General features: G+C 47.8%; 1 protein-coding gene across 1 annotated transcript in view; it reads left to right on the top strand.

Moving 5' to 3' along the window:
- The window catches only part of FAM110A (family with sequence similarity 110 member A), a 36,672-nt gene extending 15,558 nt beyond the window's left edge, over window positions 1-21,114 (top strand). The window contains exon 2 of the mRNA XM_081323812.1: window positions 19,046-21,114. Coding sequence (XP_081179938.1) covers window positions 19,381-20,466 — 1,086 coding nt within the window. The 5' untranslated portion in view covers window positions 19,046-19,380 and the 3' untranslated portion in view covers window positions 20,467-21,114. The remainder of the gene's footprint in view (window positions 1-19,045) is intronic.
- Window positions 21,115-25,393: the final 4,279 nt, after the last annotated feature.

The following is a 25,393-nucleotide window of genomic DNA, read 5'->3' as shown; positions in this document are numbered from 1 at the left end:
CACAATTTCTGGTGGCAAGCTGTTCCACTGGTTAATTGTCCTCACTATCAGGAAGTTTCTCCTTAATTCTAGGTTGCTTCTCTCTTTGGTTTCCAACTGGTTTCTTGTCCTTCCCTCTGGTGCTTTGGAGAATAACGTGAGCCCCTTCCTCTTTTTGGTGGCAGCCCCTCAGATACTGGAATGCTGCTATCATGTCTCCCCTGTTTCTTCTTTTCTTTAGACTAGCCAAACCCAAGTCCTGCAGCCGTTCATACGTTTTAGTCTCCTTGATTAGAACAGAAGAATAGAATAGAATAGAATAGAATAGAATAGAATAGAATAGAATAGAATAGAATAGAATAGAATAGAATAGAATAGAATAGAATAGAATAGAATAGAATAGAATAGAATAGAGGAAACAAAACGAAAAGGGTTAGAATAGAGCTGGAAAGGGACCTTGGAGGTCTTCTAGTCCAGCCCCTTGCTCAAGCAGGAGAACCTATACCCATCTCAGTCAACTGACTGTCTAGTCTCTTCTTAAAAACCTCCAATGATGGAGCGCCCACGATTCCTGGTGGCAAGCTGTTTCACTGGTTGATTGTCCTCACTATTAGGAAGTTTCTCCTTAATTCCAGGTTGCTTCTCTCTTTGATCCGTTTCCATCCATTGTTTCTCGTCCTGCCTTTTGGTGCTTTGGAGAATAATTTGACCCCCTCTTCTTTGTGGCAGCCCCTCAAATCCTGGAAAACTGCTATCATGTCTCCTTTATTTCTTCTTTTCTTTAGACTGGCCAAGTCCCACAGCCCTTCTTATCTCTGCTGCTAAGTGAGAAATTGGTTACGTGAGTTTTGCCCCATTGTGCGACTTATCTTGCCACATGGGTTAAGACTCAGGGGTAGGCAACCTCGGCTCTTTTATGACTCATGGACTTCAACTCCCAGAATTCCTGAGTGACTCAGGAATTCTGGGAGTTGAAGTCCATAAAAGAGCCGAGGTTGCCTACCCCTGGGTTAAGTGAATCACCGCAGTTGTGAAGTTAGTCACGTGGTTCTTGAGTGAACCTGGCTTGACTCTGCTTGTCAAGAAGCTCGCACAGAGGGGGATCACGTGACCCTGGGACACCCCGACCGTCATAAATGGGAGTCAGTGGCCCAGCATCCAAATGCAAATCAATGCGACCGTGGGGGACGCTGCAACGGTCATAAGTGCGGAAAAAATGGTCTTAAGTCCCTTTTTTCCAGTACCGTTGTAGCTTTGAATGGTCACTAAGCAAACTGTTGTAAGTTGAAGACTATGTGTGTTCCCTGTTCCGCCTCCCCCCACCCCCTTCCCATCATTTGATTCCCTCTTCTGAGGTCCTGAAATGTCTGCAAGGACAGAAGCAAGCTCAGAAAGCACCAGGGCTCCCAAAGAAAGAGAAACACAGATAAGCGTGGATGAGCCCCAGACAAATAATTAAGCAGAAGATAATACTCCAGTGAAGGGCTCATCAAGAACACTCCCACCAACACTGACAAGGGAAGCCTCTGGTATATAAACAGGGACTATCCTGACACCCTTCTAGCACCAGTGGTGTTATCTGGTTGGGTACAGTCCTTGACTTACAAGCCAGAAACTTTAATCAATCAATCAAGCAACCAATCAACCAACCAACCAGCCAATCAACCAACCAACCAACCAACCAGCCAATCAACCAACCAACCAACCAGCCAATCAACCAACCAACCAACCAGCCAATCAACCAACCAACCAGCCAGCCAGCCAATCAACGAACGAACGAACCAACCAACCAACCAACCAACCAGCCAATCAACCAACCAACCAACCAACCAGCCAATCAACCAACCAACCAACCAGCCAATCAACCAACCAACCAACCAGCCAATCAACCAACCAACCAACCAGCCAGCCAATCAACGAACGAACGAACCAACCAACCAACCAACCAATCAACCAATCAACCAATCAGAATAGAGCGGGAAGGGACCTTGGAGGTCTTCTAGTCCAACCCCCTGCTCAAGCAGGAGACCCCATACCATTCCAGACAGGTGGCCCTCCAGTCTCTTCTTAAAATCCTCCAGTGATGGAGCAACCTACAACTTCTGGAGGCAGATGATAAGGCAGTGTTGGGTCTTATCTGAGATGACAATCCAAGATTCTTCATAGGGAGGAGGTGAAGGCTTTGGTGGACTGGGCGCAATCCACATCATCTGGTTTTGAATGTGAAGAAAACCAAGGAGATCATTGCTGGTTTTAGAAAGAACCAAGAGACAAGTCATTCTCCACTTTGTATTCAAGGCTGCATCCGTGGAGGTGGCCAATAATATTAAGTACCTGGGGGTGCAGATAAGTAATGATCTGACTTGGTCAGTCTCCTCCTCCTCCTGCTGCTCCTGCTCCTCCTCCCATTGATGATGCTACTTAGTTTGGTAATGAAACATCTGCAAGAAAACAACCAAGTTCAGAGAGCACCAGAGACCCTACAGTCTCCTCCTCCTCCTCCTCCTCCTCCTCCTCCTCCTCCTCCTCCTCCTCCTCCTCTCCACACACCCCATTCCCTTCTAGCCCTGATGATGTTCCCTAGGTTGGTCATGAAATGTCTGCAACAAAACCATCCGAGACCACCAAGAACCCTATAGTCCTCCTGCTCCTGCTCCTGCTCCTCCCGTTCCTCCCATTGATGATCTTACTTAGTTTGGTAATGAAACGTCTGCAAGAAGACAACCAAGCTCAGAGAGCATCAAGGACCCTACAGTCTCCTCCTCCTCCTCTCCACACACCCCATTCCCTTCTAGCCCTGATGATGTTCCCTAGTTTGGTCATGAAATGTCTGCAACAAGACCATCTGAGACCACCAAGAACCCTATAGGCCTCCTGCTCCTGCTCCTCCTGCTCCCATTGATGATGTTCCCTATTTTGGTTAATGAAACGTCTGCAAGAAGACAACCAAGCTCAGAGAGCATCAAGGACCCCACCTCGTCCTTCGGGAGAAGGGTGGTATATAAATAAAATTATTATTATTATTATTATTAATTCAGTCCTGAGCTCTTCTACTCTTCTTGTGACCCCAGGATCTCAGATCTATTTGGATTCTTCCCCCCCCCCACACACACATACACATGCTCCCTTGTTGGAGAGATGCTGAAGCCAAGGCTGGACAATTCAGCCAGGCTCCTGGCATAGCCCATTTCATGTGTGACGTTGGCCAGGCCCCAAAAGCCTATTGAGCAAGAAGACGATGGGAAAGGATGGCTCATCAAAGCCGCAGCGTCTCACCCACTGCTCCTCCAATTGATTCGATTTGACAATCGCTCGTGTGGGTGTTGTGGGGAGGCATTCAGGCAGCGCCTCAGCGTGGGTACACAGCAAAAGAGTTTCACAATGGGGGGGGGAAAGAGGCAGGCCCGTGCCTGCGAGGGAGGGAATCGCAGTCCAAGGGGGGGGGACGAGAAGAGGAGGAAGGAAGAGGGACCCCCAAGAAGGAGTCAGCAAAATCACCCGGGCTTTAAGGGAGCTGCTATTCTTCGCACCAGGATAAACGGATGCTAAATATTTGTGTGGGATTTTTTTTCCACCCCCCTCTCGAGGGCCCAAGGCCTTTTGCTTGCAAATCCCTCTTGAAAAGCATCCAACGATAAATGAGGAAGTCAAGCGAAATAACTCTCGATTCCCAGAGGTTTTTTTTAAAAGAAAAATGCAAGCCGCGCGGGGCAGGGAAAAAATGGGGCGGAGTTGAACGGGGATTTTTTTTTTTAAGGGTGGATTTTTAATGGTGTGTGGCGTCCGGGGTCATTGTGGGAGCATTGGACAGCCATACGGACAGTTCTCAACTTACGACACAATTGGGAGCAGAAGTTCCCTCCCTCACTTCCCCTCCCCTCTCCCCTTCCTTCCTTCCTCCCTCTTTCCCTTCCCTTCCCCTCTCTCCTTCCTTCCTTCTTTCCTCCCTTCCTCTTTCCCTTCCCTTCACCTCCCATCTCTACTTCCTTCCTTCCTTCCTTCCCTCCCTCCTTCTTTCCCTTCCCTTCCCTTCCCCTCCCCTCTCCCCTTCCTTCCTTCCTTCCTCCCTCCCTCTTTCCTTTCCCTTCCCCTCTCCACTTCCTTCCTTCCCTCCCTCCTTCTTTCCCTTCCCTTCCCTTCCCCTCCCCTCTCCCCTTCCTTCCTTCCTTCCTCCCTCCCTCTTTCCTTTCCCTTCCCCTCTCCACTTCCTTCCTTCCCTCCCTCCTTCTTTCCCTTCCCTTCCCCTCCCCTCCCCTCTCCCCTTCCTTCCTTCTCTCCCTTCCTCCCTCTTTCTCTTCCCTTCCCTTCCCCTCCCCTCTCCCAAGTGAAGGGATGAGCAGAACAGAAGCTCACCATCCACTCTGAATTTGGAAATGCTTCGCTTTGGCAATTTCTCCACAAGCCTCTTTCAAAACAGATTGATCCAGCTGGTCATGCCCATCCCTTGATCATCTGTGGCTGGATGCAAGCTAAAACGCCCTTGCTGATAAGGATCAGGACGCCAGGCCCCAGGTAACAGAATAACAGAGTTGGAAGGGGCCTTTGAGGTCTTCTAGCCCAACCCCCTGCCCAAGCAGGAAACCCTGGCCTATAGATTCCCGACAGCTGGTTATCCAATCTCTTCTTGAAAGCCTCTAATGATGGAGCATCCGCAATGCCTGAAAGCAAGTCGTTCCCCTGGTTAATTTCCTCACTGTCAGGAAATTTCTCCTTAGTTCCAGGTTGCTTCTCTCCTTGATTAGTTTCCATGCGTTGCTTCTTGTCCTGAATTCTGGTGCTTCGGAGAAGAGATTGACCCCTTCTTCTTTGGGGCAGCCCCTCAAATATTGGAAGACGGCTCTCATGTCACCCCTAGTCCTTCTCTTCATTAAACTACTTTGTTGTTAGCTGCGAAGTTGTGTCCGACCCATCGCAACCCCATGGACAACGTTCCTCCAGGCCTTCCTGTCCTCTACCATCTTCTGGAGTCCCTTTAAGCTCACGCCTCCTGATTGAGGGACTCCATCCATCCACCTCATTCTCTGTCGTCCCCTTCTTCTCTTGCCCTCCACCTTTCCCAGCATTAGGCTCTTCTCCAGTGAGTCCTTCCTTCTCATTAGGTGGCCAAAGTATTTGAGTTTCCGCTTCAGGATCTGGCCTTCTAAAGAGCAGTCAGGGTTGATCTCCTCTAGGACTGACCGGTTTGATCGCCTTGCAGTCCAAGGGACTCGCAGGAGTCTTCTCCAGCACCAGAGTTCAAAGGCCTCAATTCTTTGGCGCTCAGCCTTTTTTATGGTCCAGCTTTCACTGCCATACATTGCAACTGGGAAGACCATAGCCTTGACTATATGCACTTTTGTCGACAGGGTGACGTCTCTGCTTTTTAGTGTTCTGTCTAGATTTGCCATGGCTTTCCTCCCAAGGAGCAAGCGTCTTTTAATTTCTTGGCTGCAGTCCCCATCTGCAGTGATCTTGGAGCCCAGGAAAATAAAATCTGCCACTACCTCCATTTCTTCCCCATCTATTTGCCAGGAATTGAGAGGGCCGGATGCCATGATCTTGGTTTTCTTAATGTTGAGTTTCAACCCAACTTTTGCACTCTCCTTCTTCACCCGCAACAAGAGGCTCTTTAGTTCCTCTTCACTTTCTGCCATTAGAGTGGTACACTACTAGACATACCCAATTCCTGCAGCCATTCTTCGTATGCTTTAGCCTCCAGGCCCCTAATCATCTTTGTTGCTAAAAAAAAAAAAGCTAAACAACTTTTTTAAAATTGCTAAATAGCTTTTTTTCCTTAAAGCTATTCCATGTTTAGGGGGATCAACAGAGTCGAGGCAAGGAGCCCAAAAGTCAGTGGCTGCAGAAGAAAAAAAAGAAGGAAGGTCAAACATGAGTTTCAAATTGGACCCGATTGAACTGACCTTTAATTAACATTAAACAGCATTAATTTAACAGACCTAACAACAGGTTCAGCGTCTGTTGACTTTCCCCTTAGGGTACTGGAAAACCTATCATTTGATTCTGATGTGGGAAAGGGCGGAAATTGCTGGGTGAGCTCATGTGGTGGTCTGGGATTCAGTATCATCAAGATGTTGAGGAGACCCAACCGTAACCTTTGACCCCAGGCCAGCCACGTAAGGCTGTGGAAATCCAAGATGGAGAGGAGTCATCTCCAACACAATCCTAGCCAAGACCAAGGGCTGTAGATATTTGGGGACTTCTCCCCCCCACCCCACATCACTTTGTTCACCAGAGCACCAGAGGGCAGGACGAGAAACAACGGTTGGAAACCGATCAAAGAGAGAAGCAACCTGGAATTAAAGAGAAACTTCCTGACAGTGAGGACAATTAACCAGTGGAACAGCTGGACACCAGAAATTGTGGGCGCTCCGTCACCGGAGGTTTTTAAGAAGAGACTGGACAATCGGATCCCTTCCAGCTCTATTCTATTCTATTCTCCCATCCCATCCCGTCCCGTCCCATTCCATTCCATTCCATTCCATTCCATTCCATTCCATTCTATTCTATTCTATTCTATTCTATTCTATTCTATTCTTTATTTCTATCCTGTTCTTATTTTATTCTATTCTATTCTTTCTTATTTCTATTCTATTCTATATTCTGTTCTATTCTATATTTCTATTCTATTCTATTCTATTCTATTCTATTCTATTCTATTCTATTCTATTCTATTCTATTCTATTCTATTCTTTCTTATATCTATTCTATATTTCTATTCTTATTCTATTCTATTCTTTATTTCTATTCTATTCTATTCTATTCTATTCTATTCTATTCTATTCTTATTCTATTCTATTCTATTCTATTCTATTCTATATTCTATTCTATTCTATTCTATTCTATGCTATTCTATTCTATTCTATTCTATTCTATTCTATTCTATTCTATTCTATTCTATTCTATTCTATATTCTATTCTATATTCTATTCTATTCTATTCTATTCTATTCTATTCTATTCTATTCTATTCTATTCTATTCTATTCTATTCTATTCTATTCTATTCTATTCTATTCTATGCTATTCTATTCTATTCTTTCTTATTTCTATTCTATTCTATTTTTTCTTATTTCTATTCTATTCTATTCTATTCTATTCTATTCTATTCTATTCTATTCTATTCTATTCTATTCTTTCTTATTTCTATTCTATTCTATTCTATTCTATTCTATTCTATTCTATTCTATTCTATTCTATTCTATTCTATTCTATTCTATTCTTTCTTATTTCTATTCTGTTCTATTCTGTTCTATTCTATTCTATTCTATTAAGGACTCCCTGTAATAAACACTAGTGGGAGGAGGGCAAAGATGTGAAATCCCCCGCTTGTTGCGTACAGCCACAAACTGCATCACAATCTTTCCTTGATGTCATCAGGCGTCTGTTCTACTGACTTTATCACGAGGATTTCTATAAAAGGGTGAGTGAGGACACGAGTTGGCTGCTTTTCCGATTTTTAGAGGAACAAACATATGGTGCTGGGAGGAGGGTGAAACCCAAAGCTCTGGGAATAGCGGTGCTCTTTCCCCACTCCTTAAGTTTGTGTGTGGGATCCCATGCTTGGAAAATAGATTCAGGTCAGCCCTGTCCATGCTGAGGATGTGTGTGGGGGGGGAGGGTTCAAGGACTACAATTCCCAGCCAGAGCGGAGGTCATGGGTGCTGTAGTCCAGGTGCTGCAGAAGGGGGAAGCTCACTGGAATTTACGCTGTGGGGTCCTTGGTGCTCTCTGAGCTGTTGTAGATGTTTCATGACCCAACTAGGTAACATCATCAGTGCTAGAAGGGCGAGGTGGTTACAAAGAGGAGGAGGAGGAGGAGGACTGTGGGGTCCTTGGTGCTCTCTGAGCTGTTGTAGATGTTTCATGACCCAACTAGGTAACATCATCAGTGCTAGAAGGGCGAGGTGGTTACAAAGAGGAGGAGGAGGAGGAGGAGGAGGACTGTGGGGTCCTTGGTGCTCTCTGAGCTGTTGTAGATGTTTCATGACCCAACTAGGTAACATCATCAGTGCTAGAAGGGCGAGGTGGTTACAAAGAGGAGGAGGAGGAGGAGGAGGACTGTTGGGTCCTTGGTGCTCTCTGAGCTGTTGTAGATGTTTCATGACCCAACTAGGTAACATCATCAGTGCTAGAAGGGCGAGGTGGTTACAAAGAGGAGGAGGAGGAGGAGGAGGACTGTGGGGTCCTTGGTGCTCTCTGAGCTGTTGTAGATGTTTCATGACCCAACTAGGTAACATCATCAGTGCTAGAAGGGCGAGGTGGTTACAAAGAGGAGGAGGAGGAGGAGGAGGAGGACTGTGGGGTCCTTGGTGCTCTCTGAGCTGTTGTAGATGTTTCATGACCCAACTAGGTAACATCATCAGTGCTAGAAGGGCGAGGTGGTTACAAAGAGGAGGAGGAGGAGGAGGAGGACTGTGGGGTCCTTGGTGCTCTCTGAGCTGTTGTAGATGTTTCATGACCCAACTAGGTAACATCATCAGTGCTAGAAGGGCGAGGTGGTTACAAAGAGGAGGAGGAGGAGGAGGAGGACTGTGGGGTCCTTGGTGCTCTCTGAGCTGTTGTAGATGTTTCATGACCCAACTAGGTAACATCATCAGTGCTAGAAGGGCGAGGTGGTTACAAAGAGGAGGAGGAGGAGGAGGACTGTGGGGTCCTTGGTGCTCTCTGAGCTGTTGTAGATGTTTCATGACCCAACTAGGTAACATCATCAGTGCTAGAAGGGCGAGGTGGTTACAAAGAGGAGGAGGAGGAGGAGGAGGACTGTGGGGTCCTTGGTGCTCTCTGAGCTGTTGTAGATGTTTCATGACCCAACTAGGTAACATCATCAGTGCTAGAAGGGCGAGGTGGTTACAAAGAGGAGGAGGAGGAGGAGGACTGTGGGGTCCTTGGTGCTCTCTGAGCTTGGCTGTTTTCTTGCAGACATTTCATAACCCAACTAGGTAACATCATCAGTGCTAGAAGGGAGGGGGAGAAGGAGGAGGAGGAGGAGGAGGAAGATGATGTGGGCTCCTAGGTGCTCTCCATGATTCTTCTTGGTCAATCAGCTTTTGGGGCCTGGCCAACATAACACATGAAACAGGCTATCCCAGGAGCCTGGCTGAATTGTCCAGCCTTTGCTTCAGCATCTCTCCAAGAAGCGAGAGGGGTGAGGGAGAGAATCCAAATAGATCTGAGATCCTGGGATCACAAGAAGGGTAGAAGAGAAGCTCATGTCTGAACGTGGGGTCCTTGCTGCTCTCTGAGCTTGGTTGTCTTCTTGCAGACGTTTCACTAACCAAAATAGGGAACATCATCAATGGGAGCAGGAGGAGCAGGAGGAGCAGGAGGCCTATAGGGTCCTTGGTGGTCTTGGATGGTTTTGTTGCAGACATTTCATGACCAAGCTAGGGAACATCATCAGGGCTAGAAGGGAATGGGGTGTGTGGAGAGGAGGAGGAGCAGGAGCAGGAGCAGCAGGAGGAGGAGACTGTAGGGTCCTTGATGCTCTCTGAGCTTGGTTGTCGTCTTCTTGCAGACATTTCATTAACCAAACTAGGGAATATCATCAGGGGGAGGAGGAGGAGGAGGAGGAGGAGGAGGAGGAGGAGGAGGAGGAGGAGGAGGAGGAGGAGGAGTGTGGGCTTCTAGATTCTCTCCGAGCATGGTAGTTTTCTTGCAGACGCTTCGTGACCCAACTAGGGAACATCATCAGTGCTACAAGGCAATAGATTTGTTGTCTGTTTACATAGAGTGGCTTGCCCTGTCAGTGTTGGTGGGAATATTCCTGGTGGTTCCTTGATTAAGCCCTTGGTTACTGTTAACTTGTTGGTCTAAGTTGGTTGTTCCTTAATCATTTTGTCAACACCAACAGGGAAAGCAACTTGCATATAAGCAGAGACCAAACCCCACTCCCTTCTACTACTGCTGATGTTATGTAATTGGGTCATGAAACGTCTGCAAGAAAACCACCCAACTCTGAGAGCACCAAGGACCCCACAGTCGTTGTTGTCGTCGTCATCGTTGTCGTCGTCCTTCTCCTCCCTTCTAGCACTGATGATGTTCCCTAGTTGGGTCATGAAACGTCTGCAAGAAAACCACCCAACTCTGAGAGCACCAAGGACCCCACAGTCCTCCTCCTCCTCCTCCGTCCCCCTCCCTTCTAGCACTGATGATGCTACCTAGTTGGGTCATGAAACGTCTGCAAGAAAACCACCCAACTCTGAGAGCATCAAGGACCCCACAGTTGTCGTCGTCGTTGTCGTCCTCCTCCTCCTCCCTTCTAGCACTGATGATGCTACCTAGTTGGGTCATGAAACGTCTGCAAAAAAAAACCCCAACTCTTAGAGCACCAAGGACCCCACAGTCGTCGTCGTCCTCCTCCTCCTCCTCCCTTCTAGCACTGATGATGCTACTTAGTTGGGTCATGAAACGTCTGCAAGAAAACCCCCCAACTCTGAGAGCACCAAGGACCTCGCGGTTCAACCCTGAGCTACAAATAGTCTTTACCCACTCTAGCTGTCAGAAATGGCGGGCTGATTCAGCTGACACTCCGCTTCCCACCAGCACAGCGAAGGGCTGGGCGGATCCTAAACCCAGGCTTGTGGGAATGACTCAGACAGCATGGCGTGACCTGCTTGTAAACACTTCCCAGCTCAGTTTGTCTGTCGTGGGGGGGGGGGTGGAAGATGGCAATCTGCCTACGTGTTCCTCCCGCTGCCCCCCCCCAGGCACGCCGGCTTCCCTTCGCTGGCTTTTCAAACTCCCCCATTGACGGCAAGCAGACATTATTCCTCCCTTGCAATTGCTCAATTTATCCCAGGCTGAAGAGGCAAGCCGTGTTTGCATTGCCTTGGCAGCCCCGGGGCAATGCGAGGAAGAAGAAGGAAAAAAAAAAAAGAAGAGGGAAAAAAATTAGGCAAAGAAAAAAGGAAAAAAAATATGCAAAGAAAACAGAAAGAAAGAAAAAAAACCGACATCCTTGTGACGTCTTTGCTTTGGTATCTCAACTAAGCTGTGTGCTGGGATATGATGATGATGATGATAATAATAATAATAATAATAATAATAATAATAATAATAATAATAATAATAATAATAATAATAGTAGTAGTAGTAGTAGTAGTAGTAGTAGTAGTAGTAGTAGTAGTTGGAAGGGATCTTGGAGGTCATCTAGTCCAACCCCCTGCTCAGGCAGGAAACCCTATGGCTATGGGCTATTATTTCATAGTTATTATTCTCCCATGGAGATGGATGGAAGGAAGGAAGGAATGGAGGAAAGAAAGAGAAGGGAGGTGGAAGGAAGGAAGGAAAAAAGAAGGGAGGTGGAAAAAAGGAAGGAAAGGAGGGAGGAAGGAAGGAAGAGAAAAGAGAAGAAGGAAGGAAAGGAGGGAGGAAGGAAGGAAGGAAGGAAGGAAGGAAGGAAGAGAAAAGAGAAGAAGGAAGGAGGGAAGGAAGGAAGGAAGGAAGGAAGGAAGGAAGGAAGGAAGGAAAGGAGGGAGGGAGGAAGGAAGGAAGGAAGAGAAAAGAGAAGAAGGAAGGAGGGAGGGAGGGAGGGAGGAAGAGAAAAGAGAAGAAGGGAGGAAGGGAGGAAGGAAGGAAGGAAGGAAGGAAGGAAAGGAGGGAGGAAGGAAGGAAGGAAGGAAGAGAAAAGAGAAGAAGGAAGGAAAGGAGGGAGGAAGGAAGGAAGGAAGGAAGGAAGGAAGAGAAAAGAGAAGAAGGAAGGAGGGAGGGAGGGAGGAAGAGAAAAGAGAAGAAGGGAGGAAGGAAGGAAGGAAGGAAGGAAGGAAGGAAGGAAAAAGAGAAGAAGGAAGGAAGGCAGGCATAAATAAATCATCACCATCTTTACTTAGGTGGTATTATTGTCCTCTTTTTATACGTGGCCTGTCGATCCCACCTCCATTTTTTAAATCCCCCCAACCACGCTATAAGGAAGCTTCCACCAAGAGAATCTGATTGGCTGGCGGGTGGATTCTGGGAGTTGAAGTCCACCCCTCTTAAAGGACCAAGGTTGAAGAAACACACAAAGTTAAAAGCACCAAGTTAGGCTGTAATAGGGCCATTCTGGGGTTAGGGAAGACACAACCTTTTGTGGGTCCATCCCTTGAAGGCCTTTTTCCCTGCCAATTTCTCTCCCCTTTCAAGGATTTGGCCTCCTTTTCTAATTATTATTCAGCTCACAATTCATCACCCAACAATGCGATGTGTCAGGAGCCCTTTTCTGTGTGTGTCTGCAAAAAGAAAAGAAATCACTCTAAACAAAGGCTGGGCATTTACACAACTCAGTGTTACACAACAGGCAGAGGAGATTCTTCAGTTTTGCGAAACGGCTTGATTTGATGCAAACTTCAGGGTCTGTTTTTCCGAGTTTATTTTACCTTCAGCCCAATTGTTCCCAGGCTGCGCCCCCCCCCCGCCCCCCACTTTTCTGCTCTCCTGTTGTTGTTGTTTTTCTCTGTCACTCCTCTGGAAGGGGATTATTTAGGCCGATTTCTGCCTGTGGAATTGTGTAACAGAGCCTCCATGGAGCAGCATTTTACGCTTTTATTACTTTTTAAGAACAGACTAGACAGTCACTTGTCTGAAATAGTATAGGTTCTCTTGCCTAAGCAGGGGGTTGGACTAGAAGACCTCCAAGGTCCCTTCCAACTCTGTTATTCTATTCTAATTTTATTCTGTTCGTTTCATTTATTTTATTTTACCAGGTAGTCCTTGACTTACGACCACAATTGGACCCAAAATTTCTGTTGCTAAGTAAGACAGTTAACTGAGTTTTGCCCCCTTTTGTGACCTTTCCTGGCTACAGTTGTTAAGTGAATCATCGCAGTTCAATTAGTAACATGGTTGCTAAGTGAATACTGCTTCCCCCATTGACTTTGCTTGTCGGAAGGTTGCAAAAGGGGATCACTTGACTCCGGGGACACTGCGACCGTCATAAATATGAGTCAGTTGCCAAGCGTCTGAATTTTAATCAGGTGACCCTGGGGATGCTGTAAGAGTCATAAGCGTGAAAACTTTTTTCCAGTTTCATTTTAACTTTGAATGGTCACTAAATGAATGGTTGTAAGTTGAGGCCTAATTGTATATAGTGTATTTTTATTTTTTATTCTATTCTATTCTATTCTATTCTATTCTATTCTATTCTATTCTATTCTATTCTATTCTATTCTATTCTATTCTATTCTAATTCTAATTCTAATTCTATTCTATTCTGTTCTGTTCTATTCTATTGCATTCCATTGCATTCCATTCCATATTTTCTATTCTATTCTATTCTATTCTAATTCTAATTCTAATTCTATTCTATTCTGTTCTGTTCTATTCTATTGCATTCCATTGCATTCCATTCCATATTTTCTATTCTATTCTATTCTATTCTATTCTATTCTACTCCATTTCATTCCATATTTTCTATTCTATTCTATTCTATTCTATTCTATTCTATTCTATTCTATTCTATTCTATTCTATTCTATTCTATTCTATTCTAATTCTATTCTATTCTCTATTCTATTCTATTCTATTCTATTCTCTAATCTAATCTAATCTAATTCTATTCTATTCTATTCTATTCTCTATTCTATTCTATTCTATTCTATTCTATTTGTTCTGTTATTATTCTATTCTATTCTATTCTATTCTATTCTATTCTATTCTATTCTATTCTATTCTATTCTATTCTATTCTATTCTACTCCATTTCATTCCATATTTTCTATTCTATTCTATTCTATTCTATTCTATTCTATTCTATTCTATTCTATTCTATTCTATTCTATTCTATTCTAATTCTATTCTATTCTCTATTCTATTCTATTCTATTCTCTAATCTAATCTAATCTAATTCTATTCTATTCTATTCTATTCTCTATTCTATTCTATTCTAATCTAATCTAATCTAATCTAATTCTATTCTATTCTATTCTCTATTCTATTCTATTCTATTCTATTCTATTCTATTCTATTCTATTCTATTCTATTCTATTCTCTAATCTAATCTAATTCTATTCTATTCTATTCTATTCTCTAATCTAATCTAATCTAATCTAATCTAATCCTATTCTATTCTTTATTTCTTATTCTATTCTAATATATTCTATTTTCTATTCTATTCTATTCCATGATTCTATTCTATTCTATTCTATTCTATTCTATTCTATTCTATTCTATTCTATTCTATTCTATTCTATTCTATTCTATTCTATTCTATTCTATTCTATTCTATTCTATTCTATTCTAATCCAATCTAATCCAATCTATTCTATTCTATTCTTGTTCCGGCCTGGTTTTCCACCACCAAGAGTCTCCCAACGGGGCCAGTCTGCAAAGGTTATGTAAAGAAATCAAAATATCCTGAGAAAAAACCTGCTCTCTCTCCCTCTTCCCAACTTTGTAACGTGTCAGTGCAAAGAAAGGGCTAATTGAATAACCAGGTCAAGCATATTGTGAAAGACAATGTTCTGTGGTTGGCTAGGTTGTATTTATTTATTTAATTGAATCATTTATACTGCTGCCCATTTTATAACCTACTCTGGGCGGCTCCCATTCAAAAGTTAAAACATACAAAACTAATATTAAAACTATAAAATTAAATGGCATTAAAAGGCTCAAATTACATGCTTCATCGGGATGCTGGATAAACCCATTTTCTCCACAGGTTATTTAATTATTTTATCTAATTTTTATTTATTTATGTTTATCCCACCAGTATTATTTTTATAAGTAAATCAAGGTGGCAGACATAATACTCCTTCCTCCTCCTGTTTTCCCCAAAACCAAACAACCCTGTGAGGTAGGTTGGGTTGAGAGAAAGAAGGTAGGATTAGAACTCGCCCTCTCCTGGTCACCCAGCTGGCATTCATGCTTAAGGTGGGACTAGAATTCACCCTCTCCTGGTTTCTAGGCCAGCACCTTAGCCACTAGACCAGGGGTAGGCAACCTCGGCTCTTTGATGACTCATGGACTTCAACTCCCAGAATTCCTGAGCCAGCCATGCTGAGGAGAAAGGGAGAGGTTTCCAAGCTGAGCCATGCTGGCTCAGAAATTCTGGGAGTTGAAGTCCACCAGTCATGAAGGGGCCATAGTTCCCCCATGCTGGCTCAGGAATTCTGGGAGTTGTAGTCCAAAAGTCATGAGGGGACCATAGCTCCCCCACGCTGGCTCAGGAATTCTGAGAGTTGAAGTCCACAAGTCATGAAGGGGCCATAGTTCCCCCATGCTGGCTCAGGAATTCTGGGAGTTGAAGTCCACGAGTCATGAGGGGGCCATAGTTTCCCTCATGCTGGCTCAGGAATTCTGGGAGTTGAAGTCCACCAGTCATGAAGGGGCCAAAGTTTCCCTCATGCTGGCTCAGGAATTCTGGGAGTTGAAGTCCACCAGTCATGAAGGGGCCATAGTTCCCCCATGCTGGCTCAGGAATTCTGGGAGTTGTAGTGCAAAAGTCATGAGGGGGCCATAGTTCCCCCCATGCTGGCTCAGGAATTCTGGGAGTTGTAGTCCACCAGTCATGAAGGGGCCATAGTTCCCCCATGCTGGCTCAGGAATTCTGGGAGTTGAAGTCCACAAGTCAGGAGGGGGCCATAGTTCCCCCATGCTGGCTCAAGAATTCTGGGAGTTGAAGTCCACAAGTCATGAAGGGGCCATAGTTCCCCCATGCTGGCTCAGGAATTCTGAGAGTTGAAGTCCACCAGTCATGAAGGGGCCAAAGTTCCCCCATGCTGGCTCAGGAATTCTGGGAGTTGAAGTCCACCAGTCATGAAGGGGCCAAAGTTTCCCTCATGCTGGCTCAGGAATTCTGGGAGTTGAAGTCCACCAGTCATGAAGGGGCCATAGTTCCCCCATGCTGGCTCAGGAATTCTGGGAGTTGTAGTGCAAAAGTCATGAGGGGGCCATAGTTCCCCCCATGCTGGCTCAGGAATTCTGGGAGTTGTAGTCCACCAGTCATGAAGGGGCCATAGTTCCCCCATGCTGGCTCAGGAATTCTGGGAGTTGAAGTCCACAAGTCAGGAGGGGGCCATAGTTCCCCCATGCTGGCTCAAGAATTCTGGGAGTTGAAGTCCAGGAGTCATAAAAGAGCTGAGGTTGCCTACCCCTGCACTAGACCAAACAAGCTGAAATTTGCTCCATATACTAAGGTACACAAAGCCAACAGAGTAAAACTAACCAAGTTTTGCTAAGTCTCTGAGAGAGTTCTGTTGGCTGAATATAGCCAATATTTGGCGGCTTTTAAGATGCGTGGACTTCAACTCCCAGCATTCCCCAGTCAGCCACGTTGGCTGGGGAATTCTGGGCATTAAAGTCCATCCAAAGTTGAAGATAAACTGGCGTAGAGAATTAGAATGCGGTTTTAGGAGGAAACTGTAATGCAAACGCCATGGTTGCGCGCTGACCTTCTATAACCCTTTCAATATATGTTTAGATTTCTTTTATTGTATCTAAAATCTACCCTTTTAGGGCATCTTTCCTACCATGGTTGCTTCTCTCGGAGAGCCAAGCAAATCTGATTTGCCAATCAGAATGGCCTCCTGTTAAGGGGTTGCATTAAACCAGGGGTCCTCAACCTTGGCAACTTTAGGACTTGTGGACTTTTGCTGGCTGAGGAATTCTGGGAGTTGAAGTCCACAAGTAAACCACAAAAGACAGTAAGCTCTGCTAGCCGTCAAAACAAAACAATATCATTTTTTTAACAATGCAAGATTAGACTGTATTTAAATCCTGATCAACCTTGAAAGCATTCCAAGAGCAGATACGCAACGGTTGTGATATAACACTGTCATTGCGCAACCTGCTAAATCTGTTTGCTCCCCCCCCCCCAGTCGCTGAGCCTGCAGTGAGAATCCTGTCCTGTTGTGGTAGTTTAGGGCACAAGGTATGACGGAAATGCAGAAAAGGGATGAATTCAGTAAACAGGTGAGCTGGCTGAAGGAGCCAGTGATGGATTGCCATCCAGTCCTCTTAGCAGAAAGACACATGAAATATACATTATGTCTGAAATTATTTCACTTCAAAATAAGAGGCAGAGAGAGAGAGAGAGAGAGAGAGGTAGGCAGGCAGGCAGGCAGGTACACAGATGAAGGATAGATATAGATAAATAGATAGATTGAAATAGAGATATAGAGATAATAGATTGATAGATGTGATGAAAGAGAGGTGATGGATATAGAGATGTAGAAAGAGGGAGAGAGAGATAGATGATGGATATAGAGATGGAGATGAAGATAGATAGATAGATAGATAGATAGATAGATAGATAGATAGATAGATAGATAGATATAGAGAGATAGAATGGATATAGAGATGGAGAGATGATGGAGATAGAGATGGAGATAGATAGATAGATAGATAGATAGATAGATAGATAGATAGATAGATAGATAGATAGATAGATAGACAGACAGACAGACAGACAGACAGACAGACAGACAGACAGACAGACAGACAGATAGATAGATGACTGTGAATTCTAGTCCTGCTTTAGACATGAAAGCCAGCTAGGTGACTTTCGGCCAATCCTTAGGAGCCGGGGAGTTCTAGTCCCGCCCTAGGCATGAAAGCCCCTTGGGGGATCGTGGTCCAATCAAGCCGAGATGGGGAGGTCTAGCCCCATCTTACGAATGAAAGGCAGTTGGGTGGCTTCAGGCCAATCACCAGGGGACTGAGAGTTCTAGTCCCACCTTAGGCCAGAAAGCCAGCTGGGTGACTTCGGACTAGTCTCTCTTTCTCAGCCTCACCCACCTCACAGGGTTGTTGTTATGGGGGAAATAGGAGGAAGAAAGAGTATCAGGCTGTTCGCCTCATTATTTGTAAAAAAATATTTTTAAAATGGTATGGTGTAAATAAATTTAAAAAAAAACCACACCCCACTTTTGTCTAACGAAGGGGACTGAACCCCACTGTTGAGTTTTCCCCGCATTATCCATTCTGATAGATTTTGTCCTGGGGATGTGATCCAATTCCCAACCCAAATCCGGAAGGGGTTGTGTGGAAATCCACCTCTCCACCACTCTGCTGGGCCTTTCGCACCCCCCACCCCACCCTACCCCCCCAGGCGCCCCTCCGCCTCCTGCCCTTGATGGAAAACCCTCGCCCAAACCAAACCCGGAAGAGGAACGCAGGCTGGTTCCCTCTGACCCGTTCCTTCCCTATTGAGCGGGCGGGCGCTTTCACACGACACCCTTGACCCGGCTCGGCCGTTGCTAAGCTGGGCGGAATGTCTTCACCCAGGAGTGAGACCTGGCCTCTCCCGCCCGCCCCCCCCCACGTCCCTTCGGTTCTTCTTTTATGATTTTGAGTCGGGGGGGGGGGGCGGAAAAACCCAAGGTTTTGCGCGAGCGCGGGCCAGGTTGAGTAACGTGGGAAGAGCGCAGGTGATGTGATGTCAGGGTCGTGGAGGGAGGGGCGGGCTTCGAGGGAGGAGGAGGAGGAGGAGGACCAGAAGGAGGACAGGAGAAAGGGGGATCCAGCCTCCTCTTCCTCCCCCACCCCTCCACCCCCCCAGCCGTGGGGTGGGGGCTGCAGCCCGGACCAGATGGAAAACGTCGCTCCGTCTTTTTCTCCGCGGTTTTCTCCCGCGGGGGCTCTTTTCATTCAATGAATCTATTCCACCCACCCCTAACCCCCCCCCCCGCAGGGCTTCCTCCGCCTGCTCGTGATAGGTCAAAGCTGGCATTTGAAGTGGCCCTGCCGCCCTTGATTGGCTGGGCCGGCGGCCCCCGCGGAGAGGGGTGGGCGGGGCCTGCGCCTTGAAATAGGCAACCGGGCGCTCCGGCTCCTCGCTCAGCTGCTGCCTTTGTCTGCGGACTCTGCCCGGGCGAGGCGAGGCGAGCAGCGCTCCAGACGCGCCGGGAGAGGCCAGATCTCCGTGCCTTCTCTCTCTCTTTCTCCTTTTGCAGGCTGCCGTCCGTCTGGAAAGCTGCCCTGCCCAGCCAGAGGAGCCTGGGGCTGCCCATCCTTGCGCCCATCTCTCCTTTGCAGCCTGCCGTCCGTCTGGAAAGCTGCCCTGCCCGGCCAGCAGAGCGGAGCTGCTCCGCTCAGACACCCCGGAAGACCACCCCCCCCCCCCCGGCTGATCTTCGTGCCTTCTCTCTCCTTTGCAGGCTGTCGTCCGTCTGGAAAGCTGCCCTGCCCGCCAGCGGAGACTGGGGGCTGCTGATCTCGGCGCCTTCTTGGCAGGCTGCGCTCCGTCTGGAAAGCTGCCCTTGCCCGCCAGCGGGGACCGGGACTGCTCCAGCCAGGCGGTGGGAGACCCCTCTCTCTCTCTCTCTCTGCCTTCTCCCGTTTGCAGGCTGTCATCTGTCTGGAAAGCTTCCCTGCCTGCCAGTTAGAGACCGCTCCAGGGCTTGACAACAGCTAGTCAGCTCAGGGTATGTGAATCCTTCTCCGGGGCTACTGCACAAGAAGTCTCTCGGGGATCAGGCAGCGCCAGCCCACCATGCCGGTGGAGACCCTCCAAGCCAGCCGTGCCATGAGCACCGTCTCGGCCACGGCCCCCTTCACCTCCGCCATGCCCTTCCGCATCCTCCACAAGGGGCCCGAGTACTTCCGCCGGCCCCTGGTCAGCAGCGGCGCCTCCCGGAAGCTCAGCGCGGTGGAGCGTCTGGAGGCCGACAAGGCGAAGTACGTCAAGAGCCAGCAAGTGGCCACCACCAAGCAGGACCCCATCCGGCCCCTGGTGCTCAAACAGCCGCTCTTCACCCCGGGGGTCAGGCGGGCGATGTTCACCCCCAACCGCAAGACCCCTCAGGCGGGCCGGCGGGGAGAAGGCGGCGGGCCCAAATCCTCCCTCAACTTGGAAATCCTCAACAACCTGATCAATTTCTGCGACAGCCCCCTGGCTTTCCCCAAGCCGGAGATGAGCCCTTCGGAGCGCCCGTGGGCCTCCGAGGTCCGTCGCCGGGATCTGGACAGCCTGCCCTCCACCCCGAAGAAGAAGGCCACGGCCGACATGAGCAAAGTTTCCCAAAGCTCGGCCTCCTCCAAGCCATCGAGCATCGTGGCCGTCCGCCGGGTGGACGTACGGCCCTGCGGGGTCTTGCAGAAGAGAGGTGCGCCGACCATCCAGCTGTCTCCGCTCCCTGCCCCAGCGGTGCCCCCCAAAAACCTGCCTGCCACCCCTCTCAGCTGCCCAAGCCCTCGGGGGGAGCCACGGACCGAGAGTGCGAAACGTCAAACCTTGTTGCACCGTTCCAAATCGGACCTGAGCGACCGATATTCCCGGGCCACGGCTGACTTGGAGCGCTTCTTCAACTACTGTGGTTTGGATCCCGAGGACGTCGGAGACATGGAGATGGAGAGGTTTACTCGAGCCAGCTCGGATATCGTGTCGGTCAAGTTCCACAGCGTCAGTACCAGCAGCTCGGCTGGGACCCACTCCCGACGCAGCACCGTCACTTTGGAGAACAAACAAGCCGAGCGCATGCCGTACGGGATCTCCATCATCGAGCGCAACGCTCGGGTGATCAAGTGGCTTTATGGACTCCGACAGGCGAGAGAGGCCCAGAAGGTTTCCAACGTATAGCGGCCGTTGGCGAGGGCTGGGTGGGCACTCCAACAGGTGAGGGGTGAGCCCCTTGACCTCTCCCAAGACTTTTGATTTTTTTTTTCTGTTTTGCAAATTTGCAGCTGAAGAAAAACATTTGCCCAAACGGTTATTTCCGGGACTTTGTGGGGAGGGGGCACTCGGTTCTTCCCACCCGGAGATCCCTCGTGTCCTTTTAATCTTAAAATCCTTTCCATCCTGGGGGGTGGGTCAGGATCATGCGGTGATCCCTTGCACTCTCTTCCCGATTCAAGCTTGGTGGCCAAGAGGCATGTCAAGACGGACGATGGAGGAAATAAAATGTAACTGTCTTGAGCTTGGCTGTTTGCTGGCAGACGTTTCCTGACCCAACTAGGTAATATCATCAGTGCTGGAAGGGAGCGGAGTTTGTTCTTTCTCTATGTCCAAGTGGCTTGTCCTGTCTGTGTTGGTGGGAGTGGTCCTTGATTAGGCTGGGGTCCTTGGTGCTCTCTGAACTGGGTGGTTTTCTTGTAGACGTTTCGTTACCAGACTAGGTAACATCATCCGTGCTAAAAGGGGGGAGGAGGAGGACTGTGGGGTCCTTGGTGCTCTCTGAGCTTCATTGTTTTCTTGCAGACATTTCATGACCCAACTAGGTAACATCATCAGTGCTAGAAGGGAGGAGGAGGAGGAGGAGGAGGAGGAGGAGGAAAGGACTGTGGGGTCCTTGGTGCTCTCTGAGCTGGGTGGTTTTCTTGCAGACGTTGCATGACCCAACTAGGTAACATCATCAGTGTTTGAAGGAGGTGGGGCTTGCGGAGCCTAAGGCAGGACTGGAACTCGCCAGCTGAGAGGGCACTATGGAATCTACTCTCCATCCCTTTTCCAGCTAGAAATAATGATCTCTGCTATTGCCTTTTGTTTACTGTTTACTGGAGAAAAAAACTCTTCTTCCTCACTCAACATTTTCAAGAGGGGACAGGCCTGATTACGGGGGCCGGAGATGATGGGAATATTACCTTTGCAGTCATGGGTTTGAGCAGCCTCGTTTGGAGACTTGCTGGGCACCATAAGAATGGCACGCACACTCCTCTTCTTTCAAGAAACCCCAACATCCCCCCCGCCCCCAAATTATAAGTCATTGCAAAGAAGAATGCCGCCACCTGCTCCCCCACTTGGATGAGAATCGGGGGTGCCACTGCACCAGCGACGTCCCACCCACGTGATCGCTTTGTGCAAGTGACATCACGGGCACCCTGCGTGTGCTTGCCCACCCCGCCGATGGCATAGTCCTGTCGTTGGCACCGCGCGGTTAAGCCTGGGTCCCTCCCCTGCACACCTATTGCTCAGGAGGGGAAGGAGAAACGGCAAGGCGGTCCAATCGGATGCCAGGCTGATTTCTTTCCAAGGGGGGGGGCATGGCACCCCTTGATGGGCTTCGCCCTGGGAACCAACTTCAAGCCGAAGGGTTTGTGTTGTTGTTGTAGTTTTTTGTAGGCAAAGCAAAAACTGCACCGGGGAACAATAGAAGCTGGGATGGTTGAGCGAGCTGGAAAAATCCCCACGTTTCATTGTTTAAGCAGGTGCAAGAATTCAAACCGTCTTTGGCTCAGGACCAGGCAAGGCTTCCTGGCAGAACATTGCCGTGTGGGGGGGGGGGGGCAAAATCCATGCCAGCTTCCCAAAATGGGAGGTTTTGGCTGGCCGCTGCCAAAGAGAAGACTTGTGGGTGGCTAGACCACATGAGGGACAGGTCACCCTCTGCCGGTCTGCGTTTGAGAGAGGCTAACATTTTCTCTACTACAGGGGGTCTTCAAACTTGGCCCCTTTACGATTTGTGGACTTCGAGTCCCAGAATTCCTCAGCCAGGCACGCTGGCTGAGGAATTCTGGGAGTTGAAGTCCACAAGTCATAAAAGGGCCAAGTTTGAAGACCCCTGCTCTAGTGTCACAGCTAGTCCTTGACTTACACCCATTCATTTACTGACCGAAATTACGACATCACGGAAAAGCCTGACTTAACAACCGCTTTTTCGCACTTACGACCATCGGTCAGGTGTTCAAAATTCGGGTGCTTGGCAACAGGCCTGTATTTAGGACGGTCACAGCATCCTGTCCCAGGGGTGTGTGTGTGTGTGTGTGTCTTTTGATTGCCATGTGTGGCCCTCCCAGCCGGCTTTGGATGGGCAAATTCAATGGGGGGAAGGTCGATTCGCTTTACGACCGCAGGAATCGCCGAACGAACGGCGGCGATTCGCTTAACGAGCGTGGAGAAAAGGTCGTAAGAGGTTGCAAAGCTCACTTAGCAACCGTCCCGTTCAGCAACGGAGATTTTGGGGCTTCGGTTGTGGCCGTAAGTGGAGGACTACCTGTATTGTGCTGGGGATGAGGGGAGTTGTACAGTCCATCAAGCTTGGGAAGTGGCAGATTCGGGCAAAATGCTTTTGTGATATTTTTTTGCTTTTTTTTTTTTTGCTTTCCAATTTTCCATTGCTTTTTTCTCCCTCCTGGAGGGGAAAAAAAACAACACACCTCGATCTGCAAATCACGCCGGTAGGTTTTTAGCCAAGCCTGGCACGTTGTGCGCGAAACACAATCCTTTGTGTCTGAGCGTATCGTAGTCCAGCCTCTCTCTAGCCACCTTCCTGTCCATCTTTGTTCAGCGGAACGGTTAGCTCTGTTGGAGAAAGGCCTTCCAGCTTTGCCTTCCAGCTCAGAGAGTGCAGGTGACTTTGTGGGAACGGGATGGGCAAGATTTCAATGGGGAAAGCATTTCCTGGCCTGGCATGGGCAGTCTGGCCCAATGGTGCCAGCTGCCCGATGTGCTGGACAATACAAGGAACGGTGGCTGCAACTGGGGATGTCTGGTTTAATGAAGAGAAGGACGAGGGGTGACAGGATAGCAGCCTTCCAGTATCTCAGGGGCTGCCCCAAAGAAGAGGCAGTCAAGCTCTTCTCCAAAGCCCCTGAAGGCAGGACAAGAAGCAACGGATGGAAACTCATCAAGGAGAGAAGCAGCAACCTGGAACTAAGGAGGAATTTCCTGACAATGAGGACAATTAACCAGTGGAACTACCTGCTTCCAGAAGCTGTGGGTGCTCCATCACTGGAAATTTTTAAGAAGAGACTGGACAGCCATTTGTCTGAAATGGGATAGGCCGGCAAGGGTAGGCAACCTTGGCTCTTTTATGACTCATGGGCTTCAACTCCCAGAATTCCTGAGTCAGCTATGGGGTTTCCTGCCTGAGCAGAGGGTTGGACTAGATGACCCCCAAGGTCCCTTCCAACTTTTTTATTATTATTATTATTATTATTATTATTATTATTATTATTATTATTATTATTATTATTATTATTATTATTATTATTATTATTATTATTATTATGCCTCCGCTGGCTAAAGGAGGCGGAGAGTTGCCATCTCCGATATCAGAAAGTCCTAGAATGTGAGTCTGGATGAGACCACAGAGGTCATCTAGTCCAACCCCTGCCCGAGGCAGGACCCAATGCAGTTGCTTTGGCCTGTGGTTTTATGTCCTGGAGCAGACAGAGGAAGCCAGACATTTTTGCGAGCGCACGCCTTTTAGGTCTGTTCTTTCTAAGGGGCCATTCTTCAGATGCAGATAGTCCTCGAATTGCCACGATTCGTTTAGTGACCGTTCAAGGTTACGACGGGACTGAAAAGAAATGAGGCCATTTTCAAACTTGCCACCTTTGCAGCATCCCAGTGGCCGCCTCGATCAAAACTCACGGCAATTGACTCGTATTTATGACGGTTCCAGTGTCCCGGGGGGTCAGGTGATCCCTTTTTGCCACCTTCAAAGCCCACGGGGAAAGCAGGTTCACTTAACGAGCATGTGACTCACTTAACAACCGCAATGATTTAGTTAACCACTGTGGCAAGGAAGGTCGTGAAATGGGGGCAAAAGTCACTGAACAACTCTCGCTGAGCAACAAAAATCCTAGGCTAAATTGTGGGTCGTAAATCGAGGACTACCAGCTACTGTACTTTAACCCTCCCCCAGCACCCTGAAACATCTAGAACAAGGGTATTCAAACTCGGCCCTTTTATGACTCATGGACTTCAACTCCCAGAATTCCTCAGCCAGGCACTCTGGCTCAGGAATTCTGGGAGTTGAAGTCCACGAGTCATAAAAGGGCCGAGTTTGAAGACCCCTGATCTAGAATAGCTCTTTGACCCTTCCAAATCCTTTGGCTTATCTCTGCGTTTCATGAATATTGTTCGTATCGCCCTAACAGATCCTTTGACATGTGTCAGAAGGTTCCAAAGATCTTCTTCCTCTGTTTTTCAATCTCAGAACACCCTTCCCCATTAAGATGGGATTTTTTTTTTCAATTATGCGGGACTTCAGTTCCCATCAGCCCTGGCTAAAGCTGCGATAGGACACCTGGAGATCCGAAATAGACATTGTTGGCAGTGATTCCGTAGGAAAACGTTTCACGAGAGAGAAGGAAAAAATTGTCCCGAAAATGTCAGGATTCCACCGCTGGGGGTTATGAAGTGGCTGAGTTAACCCAACACGTGACGTCCAGCTTAACAAATTCTTCCATTCAGAATAACCGACTTGGGAGGGACCTTGGAGGTCATCTAGTCCAACCCCCCTGCTCAGGCAGGAAACCCTATATACCATTTCAGACAAATGGCCGTCCAGTCTCTTCTTAAAAACTTCCAGTGTTGGAGCATTCACCGCTTCTGGAGGCAATTTGGTCCCTCAATTAATTGTTCTCACTTTCAGGAAATTTCTCCTTAGTTCCAGGTTGCTTCTCTCCTTGAGCAGTTTCCGTTCGTTGCTTCTTGTCCTGCCTTCGGGGGCTTTGGAAAAGAAATTGACCCCCTCTTCTTTATAGCAGCCCCTCAAATATTGGAGCACTGCTATCATGTCCCCCCTGGTCCTTCTCTTCATTAAACTAGACATTCCCAATTC

This window comes from Vipera berus (genome assembly GCF_964194415.1).
Source record: "Vipera berus genome assembly, chromosome: 3".
Classification (NCBI taxonomy): Eukaryota; Metazoa; Chordata; class Lepidosauria; order Squamata; family Viperidae; genus Vipera; species Vipera berus.
Note: the sequence above shows the minus strand (reverse complement) of the source record. Positions and strands in the feature narration are given on the sequence as shown.